At 45.0% G+C, this 26,010-nt stretch overlaps 1 protein-coding gene across 1 annotated transcript in view; it reads left to right on the top strand.

Annotated features, from left to right (window-relative positions):
- dapk1 (death-associated protein kinase 1) overlaps window positions 1-26,010 on the top strand; it is a gene marked incomplete at its 5' end in the record, with an annotated part of 69,052 nt that overhangs the window by 23,625 nt on the left and 19,417 nt on the right. The window contains 11 exons of the mRNA XM_080004056.1: window positions 3,425-3,563; window positions 9,224-9,353; window positions 11,219-11,267; window positions 12,177-12,203; window positions 15,322-15,474; window positions 17,223-17,268; window positions 17,530-17,619; window positions 17,841-17,933; window positions 21,411-21,530; window positions 24,493-24,591; window positions 25,459-25,557. Coding sequence (XP_079860182.1) covers window positions 3,425-3,563; window positions 9,224-9,353; window positions 11,219-11,267; window positions 12,177-12,203; window positions 15,322-15,474; window positions 17,223-17,268; window positions 17,530-17,619; window positions 17,841-17,933; window positions 21,411-21,530; window positions 24,493-24,591; window positions 25,459-25,557 — 1,045 coding nt within the window. The remainder of the gene's footprint in view (window positions 1-3,424; window positions 3,564-9,223; window positions 9,354-11,218; window positions 11,268-12,176; window positions 12,204-15,321; window positions 15,475-17,222; window positions 17,269-17,529; window positions 17,620-17,840; window positions 17,934-21,410; window positions 21,531-24,492; window positions 24,592-25,458; window positions 25,558-26,010) is intronic.

The following is a 26,010-nucleotide window of genomic DNA, read 5'->3' as shown; positions in this document are numbered from 1 at the left end:
AGCAGCAGTTAAAGAGCTTCAGCAAGTAGAGCAGCAGTTTTAGAGCTTCAACAGGTAGATCAGCAGTTATAGAGCTTCAATAGTAAGAACAGCAGTCAAATAGCTTCAGCAGGTAGAGCAGCAGTTGTAGAGCTTAAGAAAGTAGAACAGCCGTTATAGCGCTTCAGTAGTTAGAACAGCTGTCGAAGAGCTTCAGCAGGTAGAGCAGCAGTTGAAGAGCTTTAGCAGTTAGAACAGCAGTTATAGAACGTAAGCAATTAGAACAGCAGTTATAGAGCTTCAATAGTTAGAGCAGTTATAGAGCTTCAATAGTTAGAGCAGTTAAAGAGCTTCAGCAGGTAGAGCAGCAGTTAAAGAGCTTAAGCAAGTAGAACAGCCGTTATAGAGCTTCGGTAGTTAGAACAGCTGTCCAAGAGCTTCAGCAGGTAGAGCAGCAGTTAAAGAGCTTTAGCAGCTAGAACAGCAGTTAAAGAACATAAGCAATTAGAACAGCAGTTACAGAGCTTCAATAGTTAGAACAGCAGTTAAAGAGCTTCAGCAGGTAGAGCAGCAGTTAAAGAGCTTCAGGAAGTAGAGCAGCAGTTATACAGCTTCAATAGTTAGAACAGCAGTCAAATAGCTTCAGCGGGTAGAGCAGCAGTTGTAGAGCTTCAGCAGGTAGAGCAGCAGTCATAGAGCTTCAGCAGTTAGAACAGCAGTTAAAGAGCTTCAGCAGGTAGAGCAGCATTGAAGCTGGAACAGCAGGTAGAGTCAGCAGTGATAGAGCTTCAGCAAGTAGAGCAGCAGTGATAGGGCTTCAGCAGGTAGAGCAGCATTAGAGCTTAAGCAGCAGTGACAGAGCTTCGGCAGGTAGAGCAGCAGTTATAGAGCTTCAGCAGGTCAAAAAATGGTAATCCATAATATTATTTTGTTAAACAATTTATTTGTTTTTTATTTTTAGCTGCCTCTTTATAAGGAACCATTAAATGTGTATGCTTTATGCACATGCTCCTCTATGTACTGTTTCTGTTGTTGGTGGCGGGGTCCTCCTTTCCCGGCAAACACTTAAAGATCCACAGAATTAGCCCAGAGCGCCCGAAGTGACGGTTTGCCTCCAGGAAACGATGCGCTCTATGGGGCGAGCGCTCTGCGACACTGTGAAACACGACTTGCACCTCTTGCGACAAGCGGCCGTTGCCAGGTTGCCGGACCTGTTTGACGGGGGAACAGGTGTATCCAGCAACACAAAACAAAGCACGTCCGCGCATTTACATCAGAGGTGTTCAGCTCACGCCTTTCACGGTTCCAGAGATAGAATTCATTTTAATCACCATCATTAAAAGACACGTTGAGCCCCTGTAACGACCCCCTGCTCAGATAAGTGTGTTGTGACAGCGAGTAAACGATAAAATACACTGAAAGTTGGAGTGCACCGGAGAAGCCGCGGGACGTGGTCAGACGAGAGGTCGATGGCTCCGCCCGTCTCCGCCCGTCTCCGCCCCGTCTCAGCGTCTACGCGGTTCCATCGACGTGGGTTCCAGAGTTTGACGGCTGTGCAAAGAGGACTAACAAGCCTCCGCTCTGGGTGTGCGAGGCGGTTACTTTAGCGTGTTTGTGCAGCGTTTCCAGCGGGATTATCCTCCGGAGTAGGTCATATCGCAAACCTTTTGTCTGTGTACATTCCTGCCGGCGCGGTGGAATGTATTGGCGCGGCAAACACCGCACGTAAACCGGCGTGTAAATCTTCAAGTTAATGGTTGTTGGAACAAGCAGTTTGCAAATCACTCCAACCCCGACCTGCCAGACCGGAGGCCCGCTTTGCAGGGTCTTGCATTGGATTGGATGGGAGAAATGATTTGGAATAGTTTACGCTTTCAAACAAATCAAAACAGATTATTTGTTTGGCCGTTGGTATCACTGTTTTATTTATTTTTATTTTTTTTTGTGTAAATGATTTATTAATTTATTCAGTGAGACCTTGTTGGGGAAGTATTTGTGTCTCCTTTCTTTTGACACCATAATAATAATAATAATAATTATAATAGTATAGTAGTAGCAGTAGTAGTAATAATAATAATAATAATAGTAGTAGTAGTAGTAATAGTAATAACCCTTCATATACAACATGCAACGCATAATAATAGTTATAAAAAAAAATGATGGAAAAAATACAAATTAGTGTTGTGAAAATAATTTGACACTGATATGTGTATAAATAATATATCCTATTCACATGTGACTCCACTTCCCACGTTGGAGGGCGGGGCAGGCTTTGCTCTGTGACTGCTGCACGAGGACGGTTCCTCGACCCAAATCTGAGTCCAGAGTTCAAAGTTCAGCCTCTTTACATCCAGACGGGGCAACCTCCCGCGGACAAATGAACACACACGCATTTACAGCTTATTAAACACTGGCACAGAAAATGAAATAAACACTCTGCAAATAGATTAGGTACGGAGGGGGGAGGGGTGGGGACCCAGGACCCAGCTGGTGTGTGTGTGTGTGTGTGTGTGTGTGTGTGTGTGTGTGTGTGTGTGTGTGTGTGTGTGTGTGTGTGTGTGTGTGTGTGTGTGTGTGTGTGTGTGTGTGTGTGTGTGTGTGAATGGATGTTTGGTGGCCATAATTACACTCATCTGTTTTCCTCTCTCCCTTCCTCCTTTTTTTTTTTTTTTTCCCGGCATCATACTGTGAACACAATGAGTCTTTCTCTTCCTCCCTTTATCGCTCTCGCTCATATCCATCTTGTCATTTAAGTGACGATTAGACATCGGCAGAGGAGAAATGGGGTACGGTCGTTTTGAATGATCAAGCTTTAATTTAAAGGAGAGCTGCATAAATCAAATTTGAACGAGATAAAAAGACGGAATGAACCCCATTCAGTGGAGCCTCCGGGACGGATTTAATACCAAGACCCTACCACGGCACCGGAACGAAGAACAAAACTAAGCCGATGTCAGTTGGTTTTATGGAGGTGGAATAATTTTGTGCAGGCTTTTCAGTCATTTATGTCAAAATCCTAAAGATTTCCCCAAGGTTTAATCAAGTATTGCGCCGTGCATATTGTATTTTGTTTTGTTTTTTTCTGACTTGGTTGGACAACCATAGGGGGGAAAAGACTCGGTGGGTTATATAAATAAAATAAATAAAATTTTTGTTTTTTTTATGATATTATATGGCTAATAATAGATAAAACAACATCCCCCATCAGTTACTATATATATATATATATATATATATATAGATTATATAGCATTTTTATTATGATTTTTATCATAATTTTAAGAAAAGGGCTATTACTCAAACGTTCCGCAGAGCTCATTATTCTCCTTTTTTTAATCTTTTGTTTCATTATGCGTGAAATGACGAGAATCTCAAGCGCGTTCAGAATCCAATCACCAAACCCTGTCGTTTCAACCTCCCTTATCTCTCCCCCTCTCCCCCTCAGCGTGGCGGGTGGAGAGCTGTTCGACTTCCTGGCGGAGAAGGAGTCCCTGACGGAGGAGGAGGCCACGCAGTTCCTCAAGCAGATCCTGGACGGCGTCTTCTACCTGCACACCAAGCAGATCGCCCACTTCGACCTCAAGGTACAGGAGGCCCCCAGGCCCCGAGAGCCCGAAACAGCGGAGAAAACAAGACATCAACTGTATCTGCGCGTTTGTTTTTGATTTGCTTTGTTTTGCAGAATTGCTGCAATTATTGCTTCCAATTATGTCTTCAGTTATGATTGAGCGGGGATGGAAGAGGAGGGGAAAAAAAACTAAAGGCATCAGGCTGTTTATCAATAAAATAAATCTAATTTCACTCCCATGTTTGTGGAAGTCGATTTTGGTTTGGCGCTTTTAAATTGCAATCAGCCGCCTAGAAACGGAATAGGTGGAAAGTGGTTGAGTATAAGTGGAGACGGCAGTCGCCGTAATTGGGACCAATTTGGACCAAGTTCTCCATATCCAGCCCGAGTCCTGGTCCTCCTTTCTGCTCAGCCTCGTCTTATTTATCTCCATTTTTGCACGTCCGTCTTTGTGCATTCTGCCTCGTTACACAGCGCGTACACGTGGCCACAGACGTCTGTTTTGTTGGATTCGTATCGTGCAGCATCCTCGGCGCAGACCTCAAACTTCAGCTTATGGAACTGAAACGCTTCATGTCCTCGTCGTTAATGCACCGACCCCTCTTGCCCGTTGGACCATTAGTTTTATGGATGAGTGGGCCTTCCTAGGGTCCATCTGTAATTGTGCTCTCAGAACCCGTACATCTGGGACTTAAGACGATGACTAATGCATCTTTATGTCTTTTTTTTTTCGAGAGAGAGATGTATTAGAGTGGACCTACTGTATTATGCTCCTTTTCAACAGGTTAATATAGGTCTCTGAGGTCCCCCAAAACATACAAATACCACTCAGATTATGCATTCTAGGCATTCTAACATGCCTCTATACCATCCTGTTCCAAAACGGGCTGTTTTTTTTGTGGCCCCCAGTTCTGTGAACCAATGGGGTTTGAGCTTTACTCCGGGTTCCGTTGTATTTACTCTGTAAACGTTCACTGATTTCACCTCATCAGTCCACCAAAATCTGTTTCTGAACAAATCTCCGGCGGGAAATAAGCAATCCAGTTGCTGCATGTTAGATCTACAAGGCCTAATTTACAAGTTCGTTCCGACTTTTGTTGCCGTGCTCCAAGCTTGTGAGGGACACCGCACACAGGGATTTTTTTGTTTCATGTAAACGTCCGAAAAATAAAAATAAAATAAATACAATTTCAATAAAAAACACCATTTTTATTGGGTTATGTTTGAAGAAACCAACTGCGGATCCCATGCCGCAGCCTACAGTCTATCTACCACATAATTTTTATTTATTTATTTATTTATTTTTAATAACGCAGCAGAATTATTTTTAAATACTTACATTTCCATCGTCTGCACTTTCTTCATGGACAGTTAATATTACTTCCTCTTTCTTTTGAAAATATTTGTTTGTTTGTTGAGTTACTCAGATGGAGGGCAGTTCTAATTCTACTGAGACCCCCTGTGATGTAGGAAGGGGCTGCACATGTGAACAGGTTGTTTCACCACATTTTCTGAACTGACAGCTCACAGAAAACTGACTGAGTTGTCTTATTTAACGGTTTATCTGTTAGTAGGCCCGTCAGAGACCCAAATGTATGTGCACAAGCACTGAAAAAGTCAGTTTTTCATAGTACGTCCCCTTATTAGATAACACAACAGGGCGAGATATTGTGATGAGTGTTTGTGTAGAATTCAATCCAAGGCCACAAAGAGTACACCATGAATGTCTTTTTTTTTTTTTGTCCCCATAACCGCACCAACGGGCGACATATCTCTTGAGTCCTTAATTATTAGGAGTTGAACTGATTGCATGTACCTCCCTGTGCTTCCACCGGCGGCAGTAACACTACGAGAGCTCAAATCACTCGTCAGGGTTCGGGTCATAAAGCTGCCAGGCCTAGTTAAACTCATTAGTGGTGTGACCAACCAGCCAGAGCTAATCGATGCCAGACGCCTCCCCTCCCCCTCTCCGCCGGGATATTAGACCCGATCATTGACTCTTATAGGACTGGGTTTACTCAATGGAAATGTTTACGTTAAACATTGGATATTAAAGCCTCCATCCATCGGTTGCTTCCCTTCCCATCGATCCCGTCTGGTCCTTTGGGCGAAGCGCTCATTTGGTGCTATTTCAGAAACAGTGATTGTGTAGTTTCAATAATAGACACAGCCTCATGGCCGCACAAAGGACGCTGACTGACAAGTGCAATTATACCCTACACGACAGGCTTAGATTTACCTCCTCTTCTTTTAGCTCAAGGAGGGCACAGTGGGAGTACAATAAGCGTTTTGTTTTGCCTACAATATTTAGCACACATGTAGCGCTTCTTAAAAGCGTTTGAAAAACGACATAATGTAATTTTAAAAGACAAAGTAACAAAGTGCTTCGCAGAGAAGTGACACAACATACAAATTTAGGTAAAATCAGTAACAAAGTAACAAGATTTGAACACAATAGGCATAAAAACAGATAACTGACTGTTGAGCTGCTGTGAAGCATAAGGTTGGCCAACTGGATACACTTCAGGGGCGGTGCTTATGGAGGCGCTGGGGGTTGGGCCGGGCGGGCAGGCCAGGACTCCCAGGGGCCCGAGACACGACCTTTGTTCAGGATGCGCGGGCCCTTGACATGTATTAAAGTGTCCAACGGAATTGGTTTGAGTGCTGATACGATGTCACCTTTAAAGTCCCTGTAAAGTGAATTGAGTGATTTGTTCTTGAACACGTTATGAATGTTAGAAAATCATTGCTGAAAACATGTGAAAGGGCTGAACGATGTCGTACTGAATTGTGGAGTTAGGCCGTCAAACTGTTTCTCACCATTTTATGTGGTCCTGATTTTCCGCATGACTCGATGACGTACTGCGGTCTTACTTGGTATGGCCCCTCCCCTAACACCATATAAAGACCAGATCGGAGCATCGGTGGTGACATAAGATAACAGTCTGGCGTTTTGGTTAAAACGCTGTTTTGGGAATAAACACCGAGAGTAAAAGGCGTCTTCAGGGAGACCGTGGCCATCATGCAGAGTCTTGGGGTCGATCCCGTGGGTGCTTCCAGGCCCGAGCACCCACGAAGAAGGTCGAGCACCCGCAGGAAGAATGCAGAGGGAGACAGGGGCGCAAATTGAGCATTGCACATTAGGCATGGAGACGGAACAATTTGGCTTTGTGGTTAATAACACTTTTTTTCTGTGGTGTGACAAACTCAGAACACATGTTTATTTTTGCTTTACAGGGACTTTAAGCATTACCATACTTTCACTCAATGCAGTCAATTGTATATAGACCAATCAGCCACAACATTAAAACCACTGACTGGTGAAGTGAATAACAATGCTCATCTTGTTCCAATAGTGGGGTGGGATATATAAGGCAGCAAGTGAACAGACATCCTGGTATGCAGTGGTTAGTGCCTACCAAAAGTGGTGCAGGGAAGGACTACGGCGAACCAGCGACAGGGTCATGGGCGCCCATGGCTCATTGATGCGCGTGTGTAGCAAAGTCTAGCCTGTCTGGTCCGATCCCACAGAAGAGCTACTGTAGCACAAATTGGTGAAAATGTTAATGCTGCTATAATAGAAAGGTGTCAGAACACACAGTGCATCACAGCTTGTGTTGTGTAGCCGCAGACCGGTCAGAGTGCCCATGCTGACCCCTGTCCACCACTGAAAGCACCTACAATGGGCACGTGAGCGTCAGAACTGGACCATGGAGCATTGGAAGAAGGTGGCCTGGTCTGATGAATCACGTTTTCTTCTACATCATGTGGATGGGCGGGGTTAGGGACCGATCCGATGGGGAATCTGTGGGATGTGCTGGAACAACAAGCCCGATCCATGGAGACCCCACCTCACAACTTCCAGGACTTAAAGGATCTGCTGCAAACGTCTTGGTGCCAGATACCACAGGACACCTTCAGAGGTGGAGTCCATGCCTCCACGGGTCAGAGCTGTTTTGGCGGCACGAGGTGGAGCTACACAATATTAGTGGTTGTCAGTAGTGGGTTTTAATGTTGGGGCTGATAGGTGTATACTACCACATAAGTATTAAGGTCACAGTTGGTGGTAAATTGACAACAAGTTGAGTAATGACTCAAATAAAACCATGAAATTAATTAAATAACTATGAAATGTTGTGTTACATGAGTAGTTGTCTTATTTGTATTCTCACAGTTACCCTTACAACATGCAGATGTACGAGTGAATCGCTTCCAAATGTATGCCGGGTAATACATGCTGCCTTAATCGTCATCAATCCGTACGTCATCAGTCTCTTGTCAGCAGAGAAGAATCCTGTCACTGTCGCTAGCGATCATTCTCCAACGGAAACCAATTAAAAATTATCTGAGGAGCACAATGGGACAGGATAGGCTGAGCGGATCGGTCATGTTATCAATTGTAAACGACCGGGCAAAGAAGTTGGACAGGGTGCATTGTGGATGACTAAGCGGGGCGCCAGGCCAGCTGAGTGCCCTTCAAAGAGTGGTGAGTACTTGATGAACTGATGGCCGCCGTGCCAATTTTTCAAAACATTCTAGATATTGGTCATTTACAGTAGGCGGCCTACCTGCCCCTGACGCTCGTTAGTCGAAGTGGGTTCCAAAATGACATGATCGCTTTCATTCCCGCAATCTGTGCTCCGCTGTGCCTCCCCGTGTCCCCTTTCTCTCAAAAAAAAAACCCCAAAACAAAAGCGAACAAAACCCTGGGTTCTGCCCCTGGGCCCTATAATAAAAGGCCTATAATTATAATAATATCGGCTTCATAAATAGACCGATAAAACCTCAAAAAATGAGTTTTCATAATGATCCAATATGTTGCGATTGCTCCATAGAGACAGAGTTAAAACGCTGAAAGCACGGTTGCATTTGTTATTTATTTTGGAGTTGATTTCCACACAAGTTCCTGTTGCCATGACTACCCCCCCCCCCCAAATCTCCTTTCTGGACCGAACTGGCAGCGTAGGTAGACTCCAGGTCTTGAGGAATGCCAGGTTTTGTTGTCCCGCTGCCTCTCGGCCTTCCTTCCATTCATCCACTTCCTCGAGAGCTTTTTCACTCCTCATTTGCATGAGATTTCCACCGCTGATGGACGTCCTTCCTGCCAGCGCGCTGGGGATTTTGGGGTCCTTGTTTCCTTGTTTACACGTACATGTACACGGGGTTAGATGGGGATTTGGGAGGTTGGCGGGCCCTAGTCAAAAAGTCTGGAAACAATCTCTTGATGCCTGAGGCGGAGTGTCGGACTTGACGGGGATCCAGCTGACTCATTTAACCACGCCTAGTGAGGAAAGTTTTCCGTCCATCTCTCTGTATCACAGTGATATCGATAGTACCGTAATTACACTAATAGTCGCGCAACAAAAGCAATTAACGCAAACTGGTGGAACTTGGGTTTCTCAAACGCGGGCTGATTTTTGTCGACTGCATTACAGTGAAACGTTTGGCCGCTCTGATGATGGGAATTTTTTTCACGGGATTCCTCTGAAGTTTTCAGTGAATTTGATCCATTCCAGAAGGTCCATATAGACAAATATGACAGGGTGACGTCGGCAAGGAGGGATAATAAGAAAGATATTGATGGGGTTCCATCTATCTTTCTTATTATCCCTCTCCTCACCATTTTCACCTTTCTCTCTCTCTCTCTCATTTACGCTTTCTCTTTCTGTCCTGCAGCCTGAGAACATCATGCTTCTGAACCGGATGGTGCCTCACCCGCGCATCAAGCTCATTGACTTCGGTCTGGCGCACAAGATCGACTTCGGCAACGATTTCAAAAACATTTTTGGCACTCCAGAGTTTGTAGGTCAGTGTGTGTGTGTGTGTGTGTGTGTGTGTGTGTGTGTGTGTGTGTGTGTGTGTGTGTGTGTGTGTGTGTGTGTGTGTGTGTGTGCGTGTGTGTGTGTGTGTGTGTGTGTGTGTGTGTGTGTGTGTGTGTGTGTGTGGGGAAATTGCATTTTCCCCAGAGCTCATATCAAAACATTAGGCATAATAATAAAGCAATTGAATAAAAGGAAAATGTCAATATATAGAAAAATTGGAAAATATGCAATAAAACTTACCCAACTGTAAACAATATACACTAAGCCTAATGATAGACGGCAAATATAAGAGGAAAAAAACAATAAAATATAAAAATAAATATGTAATAAATAAAAGATAATATACGGTCCTTATTCATGGAATATAACAGTGAACCTCAATAAACATAAATACTACAGAGATATGACATAAATCCCAGGGAGATCAACCTTCACAAAAGAGATGAATTTAAAAGGGACGACACATTTTTTTTTTTTGTGTATGTGTGTTTTCCTTAATCTGGTTAATTGCATTGTTCTCTCTAAACGACCGCCCTGCCTCCTGCAGCTTCTCTGCTTCCTGGAGGGAATTTAAAGAGATAATCTCATGAGTCTCCAAACCCCGCGCTCCCTCTGTCGCCGTAAATCCCTGTCTCACATTACACGGTGGCTTAACAAGGTGCGGCTGATCATTGGAGGAGAAACGGAAATCTGCTGCTGTTGCAACCTGTTTTGCGGATTGTTTTTTCTGCTTCTGGGAAGATCCTAGTATCCGGAATCGATTTCTGGATTTTGATTTCCAGAAGAACAGGAAGCCTTCCACTTTTGTGTTTCATTTGCATGGATTCAACCTGTCAGATGAATTATAGTTAATCACATTTTCTTTAAGGAAAATGGAGCTTGGAAGCCTTATTTAAAGCAAGGTGAAGACATATGATTCTTATTTGGAAATGGTAATTCATTTACACAGGCACCTGCGAAATTCTAATGTGCTTAACCTTCCATACCCCCCCCCCAAACACACACACACACACACACGCACACACACACACAGCATGCCTATCCGTTTCTGGCATCAACCCTATAATATGTCTATTGTGTGGACTGCAAACAGCTGTGACACAGGAATTAAGAGGTAGTTTTATAACCTGCGACACACACAAACAACCACACCCACACACGTGCGCGCGCACACATAACTTTACACTCTCCATCTCTGCCAGCCCCCACCTGCGTCACTTCCCAGCCATTCCAGCCAAAAACCAAACTGGGTCCAGTGCCCAGTCCAGCAGCGACACTGTGAGACACTGGGAGACACTGGTCTAAATAAAGATCCAGACATGGCCAGCAGCCCAGGCTGGCTTTAACTGGACAACACACAACATCAAATCTTTTCACCTCAAACTCTACCCTTGAATTCAGTGGTTGTTCTTCCAGGATTAGAGGTTTCTCTTTGGGCTGGAGATGATCGCTTGTAATGAATACAAATGCTCACAGTTAGGTTTATTAAATTCATTTCACTCTGTCTTTCTTGACTCTAGCATGTGTTAAAAATTCGTAAATTGGTGCGGTGAACAATGCTGAATCCAACCAAACATTTTTAAGAAGGATAATTCGATAAAAATGTAACTTAAACAACACCAAATAGCACTGATAAATTTGGCGTTAAAATGTGATGCATTGAAATGGTGTGTGTGTGTGTGTGTGTGTGTGTGTGTGTGTGTGTGTGTGTGTGTGTGTGTGTGTGTGTGTGTGTGTGTGTGTGTGTGTGTGTGTGTGTGTGTGTGTGTGTGTGTGTGTGTGTGTGTGTGTGTGTGTGTCACTGTTTACTCTTAAAACTATTGGAATAAATTCTGCGTTTGCTTTGCAGCACCAGAGGTGGTCAACTACGAGCCCTTGGGGTTGGAGGCAGACATGTGGTGAGTTAACACAGACACATAAATCCAAATATTTCCACTTCCCCCCGGGGGGCGTGGTCTCTATTTCATGCAACAGTTCCAGAAACAACGTCATCCTTCGAAGTAATGAGACCAGAGATTAGGATTTCAGTCGTTTGTCAAGCTCCGCCAACATTAAAGAGTTCCGCTGGGATTCCCCTAACAACGCACATAAACAACGTGTTGCCAAGCAGCTGCTCTGTAACGTTTGTATTTGGGCAGGGTTACATAATAAATAGTTGGATGAAATTCCCTTCCATTGTTTAAATTTCTGAATTGATTTTGAAAATGGTAATATCGATAATCTTTTTGGAAAATATGCAATCGTTTGACTACCACCATAATTAATAATTAATCCCAAATTAATATAAACATTTCTGTATGAGAGCGAATTTGTTCTGTGAAATATTTGTGTGATGCACATCGGATGATCGGCTGAAAAGTTGATAGGAATTCTCATTATGTATAAAATGTCAATATATCTATTTAAAATCGTCTCGTGAGCAATCTCATCAATATCGAATTGTATTACAATCGAATGGACTCATGAGGTCCCACCAACACCCCACCCTCACACACTTTTTATTTTTATTTAAATTTTTCTATGATTTGTACGTTTCCATTGGTGTCCATTCGTAATTTGGCTCAAAATGTAACTTTGGGAAATGTATCCGCCCCTGCTCCATCATTAATTGTGAATGAACGTAGAATGTCCCAATAAACATTTAATGGTGGAGTCGACGCGGCCATAAAGCCTGGTGATGCACGCGGTCCAACCAATCAAAGTACTCGACCGGATCTAACCGCCGTGTAATTGCTTTTTTAAATGCTTCAGATTCTGACGACAGATTGGTGAAGAATTTCATAACTGCTCTCTCTCTCTCTCTCTAGGAGTGTTGGTGTGATAACCTACATACTGTAAGTACCTGGAATGTCACTAATGATGATGGATAATCATGTGGGAAAGCATTTTTGCCCCCCCCCGTGGGGACGGAGCTGTATCGATGTTCAATCGTTGGCTCATTAAAGCAGAGTGTGTCATTAGGTCATGACGCTGTGAGGACGTGGAGAGGTTAATAGCCGCTCCTCGGCCCTGATGGCACCCCACTCAACGGGCCACTCAAGGAGTCACAGAAGCTGGTGTGTGTGTGTGTGTGTGTGTGTGTGTGTGTGTGTGTGTGTGTGTGTGTGTGTGTGTGTGTGTGTGTGTGTGTGTGTGTGTGTGTGTGTGTGTGTGTGTGTGTGTGTGTGTGTGTGTGTGTGTGTGTGTGGGGCAGTATGAGGTTTTTAACCTTTTTATGGAGGAAAACAGGACATTTTAGCTGGTCCTCACTTTTTTTTTTTTTAACAATTGTTTAGTTCTGTGCGTGTGTTTGTATTACTCTTCTTGTGAGGACCAGTATGAGCTTTTGTGTGAGGACATTTTGGGAAATGAGGACATTTTGGCCGGTGTGTGTGTATGTGTGCCTGTGTGTGCGCCTGTGCGTGTGAATGGTTTTAGTCTCTATTCTGTTCCTTACCAACATACTGTACCTTTTGTGCATGCACACACACACACACACATACACACACACACACTTATTACCCGCTGTCCACCCACACAGCTCTCATTGAGCCTGGAAAGGTGAAAAATAAACCCTGAACTGTTCATGCACTGTTGTTGGTGAGGGAAGATGGTTGTTTTTTTGTTTTTTTTACTTCAGCATTCATCACCAACCTTTTCCCTGACTCTGTGCATGAAAGTTCCTCTTAATTTTATCTGAATAAGTTAGATCTAAATACGTCCTTCTCCCACTATGTGCATGGACATTACTGTAAGAAATGAGAAATGGGTTGGAAGGCATTGCAAAGGACTTAGAATGGACAAATAACTTAATAGACTTAGAACGTTTTGAGCATTGAGCAACTTTTTTTTTCCTCCCCCAAAAAAAGACTCTTCAGTAGATTTCATGAAGTGCAGTGTTGTCTTTATAAAATCCAATTTGTATTTTAACAACCTTTTTTAAAGACATCACTTGACACATATTTTACGAGGCTCCTCTTATTCCTTCTTTTCTTACGAGCCTTAATTACCTGTTCTTTGTTTGTCGGGCGGGTCTCAGTTCGCTGGTTCCATGCCAGTAAGTCTGGATGTGTCTGACGTGCAACTTTTCCTACTTTTGCTCATTTGTTTGCTTTACGGGTCCATTTCTGTTCCAAGCTCCTTATCTTTCTTATCGAGCTAAATCACCCGTGTGTGTGTGTGTGTGTGTGTGTGTGTGTGTGTGTGTGTGTGTGTGTGTGTGTGTGTGTGTGTGTGTGTGTGTGTGTGTGTGTGTGTGTGTGTGTGTGTGTGTGTGTGTGTGCGCGCGCGCGCGCGCAAATCCCAATCAAACGCTCGTGGCAGTTAAGTGGATTGAGAGCCGTCCAGCTGGATTCTCCCCAGACGTAGTGTTTGACTCCTCGGCTCGCTGCCGGCACTTCGCCGCTCCCCTGATCTGATCTCCGGCGACTAGAAGTTTTGAGTTGACGCACGGCACTGAAGCCGATCAGCGCCGCCTCCACTCAAAGCAAAGTCATTGGATGACGAGGGTGAAGCATTGAATGTATATTTTAAACTATGTTGGCCGTGTGTTTTTCAGAAATTTAATTTAAAAATATACAGGCCGTACATCAGCGGGGGCCAAACCGGTTTGAACCTTCTGCAGCCCTCAGAGTAACTACTAGCATATCCCATAATGGGATAATATAAAGCTTAATATACAGTCTAAGTAACCTACAGTATGTGACCAATATGATCATAAAGAAAGAAAATAAGTGTTGTTATGAATAAATTACATACACACAGAAAACACACATCAGGGCTCAACTAACTAACTTTCAAAAGTGGTTGCCAGGTTGGCAACCAGGTATCAGCTTTTGGTTGCCGAAACTGAAAACGTGGTTGCCATTTCAAGTCACCTTACATTTTGAGCAATTAAGATGCTATGCAGTTTTCCGATCCGTGAACGCAGCGTCGCTTCCTGCCTTGGAGCACTTTCAACCGGAGATCCAGAGCCGTGTCCGCGGCTGAGGTCCACTATCAGATCAGCGGCTGAGGTCCACTATCAGATCAGCGGCTGAGGTCCACTATCAGATCAGAGAACGAGTCCACTGGGTAATCGATCCGAGGTGGTGTCGTTCTCTCGTGCGGATAAAGAATTAAAATTAAAAGTGTTGAACGATATAGGAGTGCGGCCCTGAACTGGAAAGAAAATAAATACAATTTAGAAAGGAAGGATTTGTCGAATCTTCATATTGAACCGCCAAATCCGACCGGGTACAGCCCCACTATATAACATACGGACGTTAATCTCCAACATGTGACTGTAAATTATCCTATAATATGTTAAAACAGCAAGTGTTACCTCCTGCTCTCCTGATCGGCCCTGTGGCTTGTCAGCCGCACCAAACCAGATCGGCCTCCCAAGACTTGGCAAATTTCCTTTTAGTTTTTTTTTTTTTTTCCCCATTCAGGTTCATCTGGTTCTTTATCAGTTGGATCAGTTTGCACATTCGTTTGTGGTGTTGACACGGCAGTGGAACTTTTCACCCCACAGTCAAACAACTTAATTTGCTTCGCCGTCGTCTCTCAAACAGGTGCCTGTGCACGCGTGAGTAAACGCACCGACGCGCCTGCGGCCATGTGGCTCCGACTGTAACGGCCATATTTAAATCAGTAATTCCAACTTATTCAGGTATTTTGGGGTGCACGTTTTGATGTTTGCAATCCCTATTTTTTATGTTAAAAAGTGGTTGCCAAAGGGGGCAAATAAAAATGAAATTATATATATATAAATAAATAAATAAAAAAACTTTAATCAATGGATTGTGAATGAATCTTAAATTCTTTAACATCAGTTGGATGGCCGCACAGCAAGGTTCTACGGGCCACAGGCGGGCCCCGGGCCGGAGGTTGGCCACCACCGCAGTAAATGCAGTAGAGAACTTGTGCAAAAGCACCATCACGGTCACTGTTTTGGAACCCCTGACCCTTGTCCGCCCCCCTCTCCTCCAGGCTGAGCGGCGCGTCTCCCTTCCTGGGCGACAACAAGCAGGAGACGCTGGCCAACGTCTCGGCCGTCGACTACTCCTTTGACGACGAGTTCTTCAGCAGCACCAGCGTCCTGGCCAAGGACTTCATCGCTCGGCTGCTCATCAAGGACCCAAAGTACGGCAAACTACTTCACTCTTTGCTTGCCTGTTAAACGGATGCAGAACATTAAGCTTCGGCGGTTATTCAGAGTTTATATCCATTTGTTTTTTTTCTCTCTATAAATGACCGTCTTTTTCCTGTTGATTTTGCCTCGGCCCTGAATTAGACATTTGCAGACTGTTTCCAAGGACGTGCATTTACCGCTATGTCATTCGTCTTCCCCTTTGGAGAGCTTGGCTGGCATGGCTTTTTAACCACCATGTAGTTCATCACCAATATATCATTTTTATTTTTATTATTATTGTGGTTGGTGTTATTGTCATTATTAACAATAATGTCATATAATTAATAACAATGATATATTTTTTTAAATGCAAAGGATCATCATCTGAGAAATTGATTTTGTTTGTATAATGTCAAAACTGCTGAGTTTATACATATGCACTATGTGTGTGTGTGTGTGTATATGTATATATATATATATATATATATATATATATAATGTTTTTCCACCCTCAAGAGGTCATCGCTGTAATCTTGTTTGGCTGAGACTGGTAATAATCGCCCTTATGCAAACCATTTAATGGACGCCTGCCATGCTGGCCTTCTGCGCTGGTCTCAGATCTGAAAATCAAAAGATCGAACGCGAATCCCACCTGCCCCCCAAAAATAATTCCCTGACAAGCTCCAGACCGTCATTTGGGAGGCTATAGTGGGATAAAGGCGGAGCAGATGCATTCATTAGAGGCCGTTCCAGGGGCTTTAAAGTAGGTTCCTACATGGTACTTGTTCTTTCAGAAGAAACACTGAAGAGGAGGTGGGAACTGGGGGTGAATAATTGAAAGTGCGTCATAATTATTATCGTGAAAGGGTCTTAAGTAAGAAGGCAGCAGGAACTAGTTTGTATTCTGCAGCCAGACGATGTACCAAGACCACCTTTGCGCGGGTTCAAAGCCTCACCGTGCCCCTGGAGGTCTGCTTGTACTTGTAAATGTCTTGTTTCCTTATTGATCTATTGAACGCCTCGAGCGACTAAAACCTAAAGCGGGACGCCATCAAACAGCGGAAAGATCAGAGTTTAAATGTGCCACGTCCTGCTTTTTGACACACACACGTCGTGTTTCATTTGAATAGTAAGTAGGGGAATACCCGTAACTCCGCTCTCATTCGAATGGATCCGTCCGTCTGAATTCCCCGAGTTGGGTCAAACAGTGATGGTGAAGAAGAAGTGACTGTGTGCTAACGTTGTTCTCCATTCATCTGTCCTGTTTCCCTGGTAATGAAGTTGAGACCCGGTTCTTGGAAGAGAAGCGACAGCTTGTGTAAAGGAAGCCAACCGCTTTCATCATTTTTCACTCCAGAAATTGCTAAAAGCATGTTTACTGTACTTATGAGCCATGTTATATTCTATATAATCAATATATATTCTATATATTATTATCTATATATTATCTATATATTATCAATAATCAATATACAGTATATTTTATATATTGATTGAGAAACATATGTACAGTATATATATATATATATTTGTATACTATATATTGATTGTTGTTCGTAGTAAAACTGTAGGCCTTTGCTACATTTTAGTGAATAATTGTGACCCAAACCGTACGTTTATGGAAAGGCACACGTCAGACGACGTGGTCATCTAGGTGTAGAAGTCCCGGAGGCTGTGAATGCGGCCCGTGTTCCTCTGTTGTGGGTGAATAATTCAGCCTCTTGTCCTCACGCTGCGTTCGTGCCTCCTGTGCTTCCAGGAAGAGAATGACCATCAAGGACAGCCTGCAGCACCCCTGGATCAAGGTGTGGCTTCCATCTTATGTCATGATGTCGTGTCTTCACTTGGTTGATCAATGTATGAATTCATTAAGGGAACGATGTGTTCATGTAAACACAGTTAATTTACATAGTGGGGCATTGATGGGTTTTTCTCGGCCTGCACGGTATAAATATCTATTATTTGGTATCTTAATTTGTGGGTGCTGAAGATCCTCCTCCCGTCTACAGTTGGTGAGCGTCTATAGCCACCAAACAACAAATAAATCGATGTTTCCATTCGCTCAGCCAAAAGACACACAGCAGGCGCTCAGCCGGAAGGAGTCGGCTGTCAACATGGAGAAGTTTAAGAAGTTTGCAGCGCGGAGAAAATGGAAAGTAAGAGCTTCCCAACATTCCCAGAATGACAATTCTATTCAGTTCAATTGGATCCCCCCCCCGGCCAGAAAACCAAATGTGTGTCGTCAGGGAGAAAATGGAGCAGAAAGATCGAGGCCCCCCCCTCCCATATCCCCCTGTCTCTCACACCTTAACCTGAACTGATTTTTTTCGTTGAGGTTGATATTCGCCAACCCCTGTTCTCTCTCTCTCGCTCGCAGCAATCCGTCCGGCTCATCTCCTTGTGCAACCGCCTGTCGCGTTCCTTCCTGTCGCGCAGCAACATCAGCGTGGCGAGGAGCGACGACACGCTGGTAAGAAACCGGAAACGAGGCTGGCATGGGATTTGACGGTAGCAGTAAAGCCCTGCGTGAAAGGAAGGCTCCGGTATTTTCTTTTTTAATTGTATTCTTTTGGAAGCCATCGGTGCCGCCGGCATCAGATTTATTCATTAATTCATATATTTTATTTTCGATCGCCCCGTTGTGTGGCGAAAATAGCGTTTTTGAGTTTTCCTTTAACGGGGCTGTAGTACAGATTGTATTGTACATGAGATTTACTGTGATCATTTCTGGTTGCCCGGCTCCATTTAATGGCCTCGAGAGGAAGGTTGAATTAACGGGCTTTTCGCTCTTAAAGAACAACTGCATCCAAATGCAGGTTTGTGTCGATGTACTCTATGAACCTGAGTGGGCAGCTTTTACCTTTAAGCCAAAGAGTCGGTGTCTGACTAATAAAAACCGTGTTGGGGGAGAAAAAGAAAATCTGACCTCACACCTTGCTGCCAGGCCAGCTGACTCATAAAATACTTTATCTCCTCCATCGCTACTTCTCTACTTCTTTATCTCTGGTTCAGACGGAAAGTTCCTCAGTTCATAGATGAGATGAGCGGCGGTAGCGAAAGTATCAAGGACGTTCTGCCTCAAGTTGCAGGAGGAGTCTTTACGTGGCGGTGTGTTGTTTTTGTCCTCATCGATGAGGGAAGTTCTCCATCTCCCCCGATCAGAAACACTTGATCGACCCCCAAAGCTTGTAAATCAATTCAGCCCTTTCTGTAGCGGGGAGGCCATGCAACCTCTTTGTGTCGCCTGCGTTGAGCTGGATCAAACTTGACGCACTTGTTTCCCTTCAATGTGTGTAATTGCTCCATTTAAACATCCTTCCAGGGGCGTTTCGACACTTCACTTCACAGAGAACCTTGCCCAGACTATTAAATGCACTGTTGAGCAAAACTAAATTATTACTATTATTACTAAATTAAATTATTAAAACTAAAGTTATATGAAGTAAGTTCTTAGTGTAGGGACAGCTTAGTGTAGGGACATCTTAGTGTAGGGACATCTTGGTGTAGGGACATCTTGGCGTAGGGACATCTTGGCGTAGGGACATCTTGGCGTACGGACCGCTTGGCGTAGGGACGTCTTGGCGTAGGGACGTCTTGGCGTAGGGACGTCTTGGCGTAGGGACGTCTTGGCATTGGGACGTCTTGGCATTGGGACGTCTTGGCGTAGGGACATCTTGGCGTAGGGACATCTTGGTGTAGGGACAGCTTAGTGTAGGGACATCTTGGTGTAGGGCATCTTAGTGTAGGGACATCTTGGTGTAGGGACATCTTGGTGTAGGGACTTCTTAGTGTAGGGACATCTTGGCGTAGGGACATCTTGGCGTAGGGACATCTTGGCGTAGGGACATCTTGGCCTAGGGACATCTTGGCCTAGAGACTTCTTGGCGTACGGACATCTTGGCGTACGGACTTCTTAGCGTAGGGACTTCTTGGCGTAGGGACTTCTTGGCGTAGGGACATCTTGGCGTACGGACGTCTTGGCGTACGGACATCTTAGCGTACGGACATCTTAGCGTACGGACATTTTGGCGTAGGAACATCTCGGTGTAGGGACATGTCAGTGTAGGAACCTCTTGGCATAAGGACATCTTGGTGTAGGGACATATTGGTGCGGGGACTAGGCATGCCACAGGGTGTCCCCGTTATGCACGGGCGCTAATTACAGATGGAGGGAGACAGGTCCCGATCTGTCCCTGATCTAAGGTCTCCTACAGCCTCCTCTCCTTCCGTGATGAGCAGACTGTGCTGCACATTGTTTCACTTTCACTTTTGTAGCGTCAGACTTAATATTGATCACACGCTTAGTTATTTCATTTGATGAACGTCCGCGCTCATACATGAAAATGAACCAAATGGCTTTTATGTCTATTAAAAAACACTGTTGTGTAACACCCATAACCGTGGTAACCCTAGTAGGGACGTGTGTGTGTGTGTGTGTGTGTGTGTGTGTGTGTGTGTGTGTGTGTGTGTGTGTGTGTGTGTGTGTGTGTGTGTGTGTGTGTGTGTGTGTGTGTGTGTGTGTGTGTGTGTGTGTGTGTGTGTGTGTTTCTTGGTGGATGCGCTTCATGGTGCATGGACTTTTTTCTTTAGGTGTAGAGACCTCTTGATGTACATGTTTCTTGGCGTAGGGACTTCTTGGTATACAGGTACTCCTCACTTGATGACCTACCTGTTCTCCTTCATCTCTCTGACCAGTCTGTATTGTACAATACCACGGCGTGCATGCCGTCTCGGTGCCAAGCATCTCATCCTTACACCGTTCTCAGTATCAGTCTCGTTCCCGCAGTCTGTCAGTATTCACTACAATAGTGTTCACAATAACACGGGTCCTCGCTTAACAACCAATTCACTTAATGACCTGGTTGTAGGAACTCGGTCGTTAAGTGAGGAGTACCTGTATATGTTTGTTGGTGTAAGGAATTCTTGGTTTATATATTTCTTGGTGTAGGGACTTCTTGGTGTATATGTTTCTTGGTGTATTCATTGCTTGATGTATATACTGTATTTCTTGGTCTTGGGATCTTCTTGGTGCATGGATTTCTTGGTGCATAGACTTCTTGGTGTATGTATTTCTTTGTATAGGTACTTCTTGATCTATATATATCGATGAAGGTACCTGTTGGGGTATATATTTCTTGGTGTAGGTACCTCTTGGGGTATATATTTCTTGGTGTAGGTACCTTTTGGGGTATATATTTCTTGGTGTAGGTACTTCTTGGGGTATATATTTCTTGGAGTAGGTACTTCTTGGCAGATCTCCACCTCCTCTTCTGACCGTCCATGTCTGCCTGGTGCTGTGGTCTGAACATGACACTCCGACGGAGAGGATCAGCCGCAGAATGCAGCTGGTTTGTTACACTTGGCTGGAGACGGCCCCATAGCAGCCCTCTCTATCTTTTTCCTCTCTCTCTCTCTCTCTCTCCCTCTTCCCTCCTTCTCTCTCTCTCTCTTCCCTCCTTCTCTCTCTCACCCTCTGCCCTCCTCTCTCTCTCCTTCTCCCCCCCCCTCTCTCTCTCTCTCCCTCTCCCCTCCTTCCCTCTCTCCTCCTCCCTTCCTTCTCTTTCGAATAGCTTTGTGCAGCAGAGCGTCCACAGAGCTTTCCTACCGACTCCCTTCAGAGGATGTTGGGACGCATTCCTAGTCATTACAGTCGGACACATTCCACTGGGTTTTTCCACTTTATTTATTTGTTTGGTTGGTTTGTTCTACCAATAGCAAAACAAAAAAAAAACCAGATTGCTGTTCTTCAAACATGAACATGTTGTGCACGAGACATTGACAAAGTGAGAGTCGGAGAGACGAACTGAAAGCAAAATCCGGAAGCCATCAATACCCTGCTTGAACAGTGTTTTATGGAGTGCGTGACACAGATACAGTGTCTTCCACCATGACAGTTTTCTCAGGAAGCATCTTTCCCTCCTCCTCCCCCCCTCCTCCTCCCATACAGGATGAGGAAGACTCATTTGTGATGAAGGCCATCATCCATGCCATTAATGATGATAACGTCCCCGGCCTCCAACACCTGTTGGGCTCCCTGACCAGCTACGATGTGAACCAGCCCAATAAGGTGCGACACACACACACACACACACACACACACACACACACACACACACACACACACACACACACACACACACACGCGCGCGCGCGCCCAGGACATAGAACCCTATTCCCAGACTTCCCACACAGTGAATAAATGAATCAGACATTCATTACTCTCCTCGGCCTGGTTAATGGTTGACTAGAGGAATGGTGCTTTCAAAGCCCCGTCCTTGTAGCCTACATAGATAAATATCATGAGGTTTGAATGGAATAAGGGGCCTTCACATAGGACACCGTGTGCACGGCGCTCAATGCGCGCTTTAGGTTGCTAGGCGAAAATGACTTTGAATGGATTGGAATGAGAATTGGGCTGCTGTCATTACTTCTACGGCAGGAATATGGTTGGTGGTATTATTTTAAGTTCAATTGGGCTGTATGAAATATTACATTAATTATATTTATATATTATATTACAATATATGTCTTCAGAAAATGATATCTTATTTTAATGCCAGGGAATAGTCATGATCATATCTTGTAGGTATATTTCTTGGCCATGGGTCCTATATCGCAAATCTCCCCCGCATTCAAACACTCACCTGGCCTGCCACGTGGAAGGAAACCTGTTTCCAGGGCAGGGATTTCCTTCCAAGGTGCCGACGAACCCGTAAGGGGCGGCTCGTAGTGCTCGGGGAACCTGGATGACGCTAAAATCATTTTCCCATCTCTGTTGCCCGGGTACCTCCTGTTTGCTTTCACCTGGTGTTTCTATCGGCCCAACGGTGTAAGTATTTATCATGAGCGCCTTTTGTGTGGACATTATATTTGTCCAGGACGTAGGAAACCACTGCCATGTGCCCGGTTAGCCGAGGGTCGCCGGGTGTCTGCATGACAGCGTGTCTGCAATTTTTGGCCAGACGCCGCCGCCGCTGCCGCCTCCTCCCCGAGGGTTTGAATGGAGGTCACAATCTGATAACAAAGGGAAGTTCCCCGCGCTCCAGCATGTGTAATTAATTCACTGTTGTGTGTAGGAAAGACAGCAGCCAGGGAGCGAGAGAAACCTCGGAGAGGAGCAGAAACATCGCCGCTTAGCAGACCTGACTCAGACGCGAATGCGCCCGGGGCGGGGCGGGTCAGGGGGGACTATCGCCACGAAATATTTCACATTTCACATAATGGCAAAATACATCACAACATCTGCTGGGCCGAGTTAAGAATCCCACGTTGGAACTCTAGTAAACTTCCCCAAGGACAGCGAGTCTCCGGGACCCTGATACACAGCGGTGCACGGGGCCCCGTTTAAGGTCTTTGTCTCCGGGGCCCCGATCCGAGAAGATTTCTGTTGACGGATGCGACTGAGCGTCTGTACCATAGCTACAGAGATAACGGCGGAACTAGGATCCAAACAGTCATTGCCGTACCTCCTCGAACTGTGCCAGCGTCCTGTCGGGGCAACAGCGCTGACGTTTCACTATTAATCACCCCCCCCCCACGTTGAGAACCACTGCCCTAATACATCACACCCCCCCCCCCCCGGTGAGGCATTTCCGCTCGTGTACTTCATCACTCATTTAGACAAAAATACTGTGTCGCAATGTGACAGGCTGAGAGACGATAAAGAATAACTTGGATATATGTCGGTAGATATACCCGTAGTGTAAAAGGAAGACAGCGTTTCACAGCGTGTGGAGTTGATGCACATGTCTAGTCTTTTCTCAACGCGGGCGACTTTGAGGTCGGCGTGATTCCAGCCTGGAGATGCTCTCCCTGGATTCCACTCCGGCAGCGATGAGATGCCGCGTGTTGACAAGCAACGGCGGGGGGGGGGCGGGGCGGGGGGGGGTTGCCGCAGCGTCATGGTAACGGGCTCAGCCGAGTGTGCGAGAAAAGAGAGGGTGCAAGAGAGGGGAGGAAGACGAGAGGAGGGCGAGAGGCGCAGCGGGCGAAATGGGAAGCAGGGGAAGGAGTGATGGGGTGGAGGAATAAAAAAAAAAATAAAAATAAAAAAAAAAGCCGGAGAGCAGGAGGGAGACGGAGGCATGTGAAGAGAACAGCGCGCAGCAAGGCAAGGATTTCTGGATTTGGACAGATTCGGAACCAGCCATCTTTTTTGGTACCGTCTGTCTCTCTCCCTCTCCCGTGCTACAGAGAACCACGCCCACGCAACCACTTCGCACCTCCATCGATACGCCCGTCTAATTGATACCGATCAGATGCAAACCAAAACCAGACCCAAGCATTTCTGCCCAAGTGCAATTCGGACCAATAGTTGAAGTGGTAATCCGTCACATTATATTGTTTCATAAAATCTCATATTTATTACTTTTTTTTTTTTTTTTAGCTGCCGCTTTATAAGGACCGGCCTTTAAATGTATTTGTGTTACGCCCATGCTCCCTCCATCTGCCGTGTCCCATTCTTGGTGGCGGTGTCCGTCTTTCCCGGAAAGAATACAAAGGTGGGGCATGCGCGCCGTGGTGAATTAGCTCAAGCAGCGTCGCGAGTTGGAGTCGGTAAACTAAGATCAAAAAAACATCCCCACCACCACCGAGTTCTTTAACCTTTAAATAAACCTAACTTCACCGGTGCGACATCTGGAGCCTTCAGGCTGCGGCAGTCGTTGTCAAAATGCGGCCGGTGGCCTTTCACGATCGATAACAACAAAAAAAAAAAATCGATCGGAGAAGGGCAAACTTTGGAGAAAAGAAAGTGACAATAAGTGAAAGTGGGGGGAAAAAAATTGTTGCAGTTTCCAATGGAATTCTGTGACTTGTCGCGTAATCCTCCCAAACACAGACGAGCTGATGGATTAGCACTTTAAGTCAGGCTCTAAAAGTGCAGCCTCCTCAGAATTCTAGATATTAAACATGTGTGTGTGTGTGTGTGTGTGTGTGTGTGTGTGTGTGTGTGTGTGTGTGTGTGTGTGTGTGTGTGTGTGTGTGTGTGTGTGTGTGTGTGTGTGTGTGTGTGTCTCTCTCTCTCTCAGCACGGGACCCCTCCCCTCCTGATCGCGGCGGGCTGCGGCAACATCCAGATCATCGAGGTTCTGATGAGGAAAGGAGCCGAGATCCAGGCCCACGACAAGGTGAGGGGCCCCGCCTGCTCCCCCGTCCCCCGGTCCGGTGCCGCGGCTCCTAGACAAGCCTCAGTAATGGCCGCAGCACAAAGTGACAGATTGTCGTCCCATCAGATCGGCGCCGGCAACGTTTCCCCGCTAAAAATAAATGTTCTGGTGCACTCGATGCCCTCTGAGCGCCGCATGTGGCGCTTATACCGAAAAGCATTTTCCATTTTCCATTTCTCGCAGTCAGTGCAGGTCTGACGGCGGAGGGAATTGGATGTAATTTATTCAGTCGATTAACATACAACATAAAAACAAACTTATGAATAAGCAATAAAGATCCATGACCTTGCTTATCTGAACCATTAGCATACGGTGAATGAGTTGAGCAAATTAACATTAATAGATCAAGTCATTTATTTTGATGAAAGCACCTCCTGATGACATCATCATCATCATCAAAGACGGCTTCTGGTCTATTTTATTTCTTCACCCTTTAAAAATAAAGTCCAATTCTAATTTCCCGCTTTGAGATATTCAACGCATTTTAAAGGCTTTGCAAAGTCCTGACGCCAGGACCTCTTTGCATTTCAAATTTCATTTTTAATCCCTTACCGGGATGCAGCGGTTTAACCCGTCTAACACGTACAAAAATTTAAAAAAAAAGAACACGCTGGGAAGGAGTTTAAGCCCGAAAATATCTCCCGGGGTCCTCAGCAGCAACAAGGCGTGAAGGGTTTTGGGGTGGTGTTTGGAATCTCCCGGGGCCTGGTAAGTGTCTGCGCCCGAACGATGAGAGTATCTGATGGATCCTAAATGACTCGTTCTCTCCCTCTCCCTCTGGCTCTCTCTCTCTCTCTCTCTCTCTCTGTCTCTCTCTCTCGTCCTCAGAGCGGAGCCAACGCCGTGTACTACGCCGCGAGACACGGCCACGTGGGCACGCTGAAGTTCCTGCACGAGAAGCGGTGTGCGCTGGACGTCCAGGACAAGGTGGGTGGGCGACGCCCTCTCTCTGTCACTGTAATTAAATCTTACATTGCCAAAGCATAACAATGATAATTTTGCATAACAATTTATACAATAATGAAAAGAATAAATACATGGATATATAATAATAATAATAATAATAATAATAATCATTATTATAATTTTAAAATGTTCAAGCCTTTATTGGCGTCGGGAAACATAATTCACCAAAGTAAATTGAAAACTAAAAAGAAAAACAACAGATATATATATATATAAGAGTACAGAAAGTATAAATAGCCTAAAAAAGTACATACATACTGTTAAATATATACAGAATACTCTCTCTCTCTCTCTCTCTCTCTCTCATGCACACATCCAGAGTCATCACAGGCTTCTGCATCAGCATTTATACACATACACACACCCATAAAACCCAAACACTATGATTTTCTAAGCATTTCAAGATGTACACAG

The sequence above is a fragment of the Zeus faber genome (genome assembly GCF_960531495.2).
Source record: "Zeus faber genome assembly, chromosome: 7".
NCBI classification, from domain to species: domain Eukaryota; kingdom Metazoa; phylum Chordata; class Actinopteri; order Zeiformes; family Zeidae; genus Zeus; species Zeus faber.
The sequence above is the reverse complement of the archived record's forward strand: the minus strand, read 5'-3'. Positions and strand labels throughout refer to the sequence as shown.